This window comes from Pygoscelis adeliae, unplaced genomic scaffold (genome assembly GCF_000699105.1).
Source record: "Pygoscelis adeliae isolate BGI_AS28 unplaced genomic scaffold, ASM69910v1 Scaffold94, whole genome shotgun sequence".
NCBI classification, from domain to species: Eukaryota; Metazoa; Chordata; class Aves; order Sphenisciformes; family Spheniscidae; genus Pygoscelis; species Pygoscelis adeliae.
The window spans coordinates 1,856,160-1,863,719 of NW_008824547.1; the positions used below are offsets into that span (position 1 = coordinate 1,856,160).

General features: G+C 56.0%; 1 protein-coding gene across 1 annotated transcript in view; it reads right to left on the reverse strand.

The window, feature by feature from the left end:
- The window catches only part of CACNA2D2 (calcium channel, voltage-dependent, alpha 2/delta subunit 2), a 207,819-nt gene that overhangs the window by 28,349 nt on the left and 171,910 nt on the right, over positions 1–7,560 (reverse strand). Inside the window, exon 4 of the mRNA XM_009321864.1 lies at positions 1,276–1,414. Within this exon, the coding sequence (XP_009320139.1) occupies positions 1,276–1,414 (139 nt within the window). The remainder of the gene's footprint in view (positions 1–1,275; positions 1,415–7,560) is intronic.

Below are 7,560 nucleotides of genomic sequence, written 5' to 3' on the forward strand. Positions count from 1 at the left end.
AACTAATTGAAATTTTCTAATCCCCTGCCGCCGCCACGGTGAAATTGTCGCACCGATGCGGCTCTGAGCACAGCCGTGACGGTAACGAGGCCATGTACCGGGAAAGCGCCGCCCAGGGCAGGAACGTGAGCTGTCACCGCCGTGACCACCTGGGAGCCCTCGGCAAGTGCCACCGAGACAAGGGGGTGCGGGGGGACAGTGGTGCCGTCAGTGGTGCAGGGAGACGAGGGGTACCCCCCAACAGCAGGGTCTGGGGCTGGGCGCAGGATGTGGCCTGCAGGTGCTGGAGGATGGTCTCCAGCCGAGAGCGGTCCCCAGCTTGGCTGCAGAGCAGCCACTAGAGGGAAATGGAGACCGACTGTCACCATGTGCCACCGCGGCAGGGTGAGGTAGGAGAGAGCTCTGGAAGCTCAGGGACTGTGTCGCCTCTCGGCGGGGACTGAAAGCTGGTGTGGTACGTCCTATCCCATCTGTCCGTCTACCCATCCGTCCATCCCTCCCTCCCTGCCCGCTCCCGGGCAGGCCCACCGACCCGGGCCACCTTTCTGGAGCAGCCCGTGCCCTCCGGCAGCCGCAGGGGAACGGCCACGGGGCTGACACCCCCTGCACACTCCTGGCCGCGGGGGGCTGCCCCAGGGCGGCATCGCACTGTCCTGCAATCGCCCTCGCGGCCTTCCTGCAGGATTTCGGCTGCTCCCCCTCCCTTTTCATAACCTCAGCCCCAAGCAGCCCGAAGCCAGTGAGGAAGCATCCCTGCTTCGCCCCCTCCCGCCCCCCAGCCCTGTCTCGCTCCCTTCTATGAGCAGGGAGTTGCCGTCTCCGTAATTGCTCCTGCACAGAGCTGCTCGGTGCCTCTGATCGCCTCCAGCTCCCGCTTTGAACCTCCTTGAGCTTTGCTGAGTTCTTCTCCGGGGAGGATCACAGCCACGTGGGCACAGCCGAGCTCTACCCTGTGCCATAATTACCATTTCTCCTTTGCTCTCCATCCCTTCCTAATAACCCCTAACCCCTGATTTGCCTCTTTGGCCCATGCTAAGATCTTGAGGGTCCCTGGGGAGGGACACGTTGTCACCTCTGTCCTGACACGGTGACTCTGCCTCTGCTCAGTGCCCACCCGGCTGGGCACCAGCCTGCCCTGGCACCAAGACCCAGCTGGGGCACCCCGGGAGTGACGGTCCCCGGGGCTGCAGCACCCTGAGCAGGAGAGGTGGAGGCTGAGCCCGGCCTGGCAGGGCAGAGCGGAGCGGAGCGGATCAGGTGAGGAGGGGCACTCACAGCCTTTGTAGATGTCCGTGGGGATCTGCACGGCAGCGTACGAATAGTTAACCTTGGTCTTGAAGTTGGCGTCATCGGTGAACTCCAGCTTCAATGAGTTGGACTTCTCCCTCTCGATCTCTTCTCCATCGGGATCATCCTGGGGAAGGAGCAGAGCACACGGGGTCACCTGGGGGTGCCAGCCCTGGACACACGCCGGGAATGCCGCTGCCCAAAGCCCATCACCAAATATCCCCCCGCGGAGACTGGCAATGACGGCTCTTGTGCCGCATTTGGCCCACAGCCCGTGCCAGCACCGGTGGCACAGGGGAGTGGGTGTCAGGAACGGGTGTGCACGAAGGCGAGCGCTGGTTACCCTTGCCTCTCCAGCTTTTGTAGCACGGCAGGTATTAAATCAGACAAAAAAAAAACCCAAACCAAAAAAAAGCCTTGAAAATCAATTAGCAGCAAAAGGCAACTATCAAAGAACAAATTAAAACGGAGTGCAGCTTAGCACTCTGTCAATAAGCAATGCAAACAATATTTAATTATGGTGGAGAGACGGCGAATTCCCCACTGCCGGCGCTGGAGCACGCTCCCTCGCCTTCCCAGCCCTCCTCTCCCTTCCTGGGGTCCTTCTGCCAGTATGGCGCGGGGGTAAAACCCCTCCGGCAAGGGGGCTGAGCCGGTGCAGGCAGGACAGCCAGTGGCTGCAGGCAGGGGGACAGGGTTGGAGCCGAGGCGCAGGGCCACACGGGGAAGCGGGAAGAAGGGGGTGGCCTTGCTACAGAGCTGGGGAAATCGCCTTTGCCATCCCGCTGGGAGCAAAGAAACCCGGGAGAAAGTGCTGGCTCCAGGCTGTCATGTCCCTGCCACGAGCCCAGTGGCCGGGGAAGGCTGTTTGCAGCTGGCTGTGAGATGCTAAGGATGGGGAGGAGGAGGATGCTGCCGCAGCATCTGCCCTTTGTGCCCCCCGAGCTACAACTCTGCTGAAGAGGGGCCAAATGCAGAGCTGCCTCCCCCGTCTGCGGGCAGGAACAGGCAACACAGGGGCAAGGACATGCCAAGCCCGAGCTGGGGCACAGGATGGCTCCAGCCGCCCTCCCATGGCCCCGGCTGCGGGAGCAGAAGGGGCGGGGGGTGTGTGCAGGAGAGCAGGAGCCGCCGCGCCACCCAGCAAATTCCCCTTGAGAAGCAGCTCAGTGCCTCTCCCTTTGTGCCTCCCCCCGAGTGAAGTGCCTATCTTGGAGCCCCTGTAAGGCCATCTGATTGCGGTAGCAGAGATCAGCCCCGGAGAAATGACAGCGGACGTGACTGGAAGCGTGAGCAGCTCCAGGCAGGGCTCGTGCAGTGCCGTGCCAGGGATGGCCGCCCGGAGGGATGCCCCACGCCGTCCTGCGGCAAAGCACCCCGGCACCAGCGGGGATAAGGGGTAGGGGATGGTCCCATCCTGCTGTCCTTGATGGCCCAGCGCACGCAGCTTTCCCACCGGCCAGGCTCCTCTCAACAAAACCCAAGGGACAAAAGATCTGAATTTCTCATGGGAAAAGCCATATATTTAAAGGCAAATGATGTATTTGGGAAATCTATGAAGCTCGTTTAACACCCATCCTGGCCTCCCCCCTGTTTCCCCTTCACAGACGATGCAGAGAGATGCCACCTCACCTGCGCCAGCTCTGGCCGGCCACCGAGGCAGTGACATTCCCCTGACATTGTGAGGGGTGGCCAAACCATTCGCCACAGCTCGGGAGAATAACAGGATTGATATGCGAGGTTTGGGCTTTAATTCCAGACGATGGATTGCGAGTGTAAACACGCTGCTGAGCCGATCCTGGTGCTGGAGCTCCAGCCATCCAGAAAGATGCTGAACTCAATTACAGCCGCAGTAGCCAAACGGGAGGCAGGCAGGGACTGTCCCCACCTCCCCTGAGCCACGTCGCCAAGATCAAAATCCAGATTATGCTCTCAATTTCACGTAAATCCAGAGAAAAGGCACAAAACTGATTGCCGGACCCCCTGCAAAGCCGCAATGCCGCAGCAGAGCTGGCACCCTGGCTGCGTGCTGGGCCAGGGGCTATCCGGAAAGCGGATCCGGCCCCAAGCCTGCCATCAATGTCGGATTCAGGTCTCTGGGGGAAAGCGGTTGCACACACAATAGGTCGCCCCTGCCAACCTCTCTCAGCACTAGATGGTGATTTAGAGGCATCTGCTGAAAACAGGCTTTAGATGGGATAAAGCTGTGGCCCCGAGGACACCTGCAGCACCAAAAACTCTGCTTTGACACTAAAAATTTCTTTTCCTGAGCTCAGCAAAGTCCTGGTGACACCTCCCTGTCCCTCCCCATCTCAGACCGACGGGGGATCCTGCCCAGGTCCAGCCCATCCGCTGCTCCCGCCACTACCGGCAGCCGAGAAAATCCAACCCTCCCTATTTCCCCCACACTGGCATGGTTATTCCCCACTTCACCAGAGCTGGAACTACTGTATATAATCACCGCCCCTCTGTTTATCATTATTCCATTATATCACCCACTTCTGAGGGGCTAATTTGTATTCTGCCAGGTTCGGCGCTGTCTGGCTGCTCTCATTCATGTAGCTGTAAAGAGGCATATGTATAGATCTCGAGACAAGTATACAGCTATCTATACGTAGGACACTTCATGCATCACCGACACCTATATGGCAAACAGACCCACGGAAAGAGCTGGTGTTATCCAAACTACGTTTCCTTTACCCATAAATCTCCTGACCACAACCGAGTTATTCCTGTTTAAGCCAGGCTGAATTTGGCCCCTGAAATGGGGTCATTTCCACCCAGATGAAGGCAGGCAAAGCCGTCACCAGCCCAGGCAGGGATGGGAGCATCTCGGTGCTAGGCTGGGGCTACAAGGAGCCACCTTGGGAAGGTGGAGGAGGAAGAAATTCTGTGTTAAATTTATATTAGAGCAAAGGAGATGAAGATTCAAGTTCTCCTGGATTTACACCGGTTTAACTGCGAGCATCTCGGCAGGCCCCCAGCCAGATTTTGCAGCATTTCTCATCATTACATTTCAAAAGAACTTGGAAACATCTATTTATCTGTTACAATATGTACAACATAACACAAATAGATGCTACAGTTTGAATATATTATTTGCTACACACCATTAGAAATCGACTCCATAGCAATATATAAATATTATACATATTTATTGCTTCAGCAAGTCATCACGCGCCGAGAGCTTTTGCCATCTTCAGTGCTATAGCAGCTGGGTTGCCAGTCACAACATTTTCTCTTGAGTCTCCCAAAATGACGGACAGGGGGCAAAACCCAGAGATGCCCCAGCACCCAGTGAGCACCAGTGGCACCACCCAACAGCTTTGCTGGAGGCTGCCACGCTCTCAGCAAGTACCTGCCCTCCATCACATCCAGGCTGGTGCTGGCTGAGAAGAGCCAGCCTGCCCATGGGCACAAGGACTCGGGGGGGTCCCCACCGGTGATGGGGTTTGGAGCTGCAGATCAAGCCGGGGATGTGACCCGGCACAGCGGTGATGCCTCGGCCAGGCAGCTCCCATGGAAGCAGACACCCCCGTTCATTGCTCATCTCCATGGGAACGAGCCATCACAGCTAATGATGACTGCTTAAATGGTAGCACCGATGACAAACGCAGGGCTGATCCGGCTAGCGGCGCAGGTGGCAGCTCCAGGATGCCAGCTGGGGTTTCGCAGCTCCGGACGCGCCGGGTAGGCGCAGTCTTCCCCCGCGGTGCTCCTCCTGGTACCCTCGGCACCAGCAGAGCTCCTGCGAGCCGCATCACCCCAACAGCATCCCTGCATCCCACATCCTGCCCCTCACACGCCCGATCAAGAATATATCGCACCGAGATCCCAACACATCCTTTTAAATTTCCCAGGGGCACCCATCCATGTTAAGTCCGGAAAAGCCAGCGAAATATTCATATCGACATGCTGTGATTACTACTAATAATGAATATAAACGGGATGTGTGGCTCAATTCACCTGCAAGCCTCAAAGCCTTTGCAAAGGTGGGGGGGGTTCATTGCTGTCCTTTGCAGGTGAGGCGAAATGAGTCCCAGGGCATGGGACCATTTGCCCAAGGTCACGCGAGAAGCCAGGGAGAAGAGTGGTGACAGCACGTACTTGTCCTCCTCCCGGGGCTCTGGGTGGGGGGGGCGCGCCTTCCTGCCCGGAAAAGCCCCTGGCTGCGCCTGCACAGCACCCACCGGCAGCATCGCCTTGCGGCGGGACCCAGGGGCTCCTTGGCAGAAGTGTTTTGTTGTTGTTGCTAGAAAATGCCTTTTTTTTTTTTTGCAAGAAAGGGCCAGCTCTCAGATCTGAACAGCACGCGTTCCCGCTCTCCCTGCGCAAGCTGTCCTGGGGGAGCCTTCTTCTGAGACAGAAACATTTTGAAACCATCCAAACAAAGCACTCCACCCCATCTGGGGAGTCCGAGGAAACGTCAAACCCCCCTTTTTTTCCCCAAATTCAGAAGGAGTTTTTTTCCCTTAACCGCAAACCCACCGCTGCCCTGTGCCAGCTCTCGGGGCAAGCAGGGTAGGCTGAGCAGAGGGGCTGAGCCCACCCCTGGGGCCGCGGTCCTGCCCTCTGCCCCCTCAGCAAGCTCCAAGGCACACAGCTGAGAAACTCCAAGCCCACACAAAAGGGCCTTTCTCCTTCTTAAATATCTCAGCTTTTCCTGAAATGTGACAATTTAATGCCAGGGAGGGAGACGGTGTGTTCTTCAGCCACGTTCCTGCTTTTATAGCAGCCCAGGTTATAAATAACAATCAGCCTCTCCCGCCAGCCTGCTCCCCTATCCCCCTTCGCTTTTTTTAATCTTTGCCAAAGGTACTGTTTAGAGATCTTTCTAGACTATTTATTTTTAAATTACCAGCCAGAGGAAAGAAGAAGGGGAAAAAAAAAAAAGAAAAAGAAAAAAGGCAAAAGAAAGAAACTTCTGGGGCTGATAGCTTATCGGGAGAAAATCCAAATGTCACATTAGTTGAGAAAGTTGGAAGATTAAATTTTCCAACACCCTTCATCTGCTGCTGACATTTAGGGGCTTTTCTTTCCCTCCTCCCTCTCCTCTCTGCATCTCCCGAGCAGGGTGAGCAGCGAGCGGGCAGCCCCTGCCTGCGGCCGGCAGTCCCTGCCTGCGGCCAGGACCGACGCCGCGCTCTCCCCTGCCTCCCCTGCACCGGAGGCTGCAGAGGCTGGTGCACAGCTTCCCACCACTGGCCCCTTTGCTCTCACCCCTCCCCAGGGACTTCGAGCAGGCGGGTGGGTGCCAGAGGGCTGACCTTGGGGTGAGCAGTACCTTCACCTGCAAACTGCGTGCCCACGGAGGAGAAGCGATGACGTTTGGTTCAGAAGGGGACAAAATGACACGATCCCACTTCTCCTCATCACATCAGCCCTGCGTCCTGCAGAGAGGACGGGGACAAGGACCAGGGCTTGCACAGATGTCCCCAGGGGTGGATGCCGAGCCCTGATGGACGCTGTACTGCCACCGGGTACATCTCTCCAACCATGGGAGGAGTAGCAACAGCAAAACCTCTCGTCCGCCACTTTACAGCCTGGGAACCAACAGCTCCTGGCTGATGCGAAGCAGAAAATGAAGCCTATAACGTGGTCCTCCAGCTGGGCCCTGGGCATGGCTCCATCAGCTCCCACCAGAGAACAGCACATCCCAGGGGATTTTGGCCTTAGCTGTGACTTAAGCATCATCCCCTGCCATAAACACAATACTAAAGATGGAAAATCACTTTATTTCTGCATTGTTCTGCCTGTGATACCCAACTGAGAGCGTCTGCTGATTTGAACACTTCTCCCCGGATAAACCCCATAGCCCTTGCTAGTGGGGAAAGGTGAAAACTTTGCTTCTGCAAACATTTTGAGAGCCTTGGGGACCCCCAGGAAAATTTTCTGCTGTTCCCATTTGTTAAAAACCACTTGGAAATCCAAAATCTGTTTAGGAAGATAGTGGAGCTGAGGTGCAAGCAAAATGAATAGGAAGCTCATTTCTTTCTCGCTGTAGTTAAAGCCGGTGTTAAGGCTTGTGAATAAGCCCCAGTTACGTTGAATAGGCATTGTCCATCAGAACTAACCCCATTTCAGCTAGATCCTGCTCAATTTAAATATAAAAATTGAAGCTAAATAAAGAAAAGATGGAAAGAATGCTATTTAGTTCCATTCAGACCTTCGGGTATCATCTCCCTCCTTTTTTATTTCAGCATCACCTTTTCTCTCCATTATTTTTGCTGGAATTTAATTTGCTGGGATTTCACAGGGAAGCAGCAACAGCAT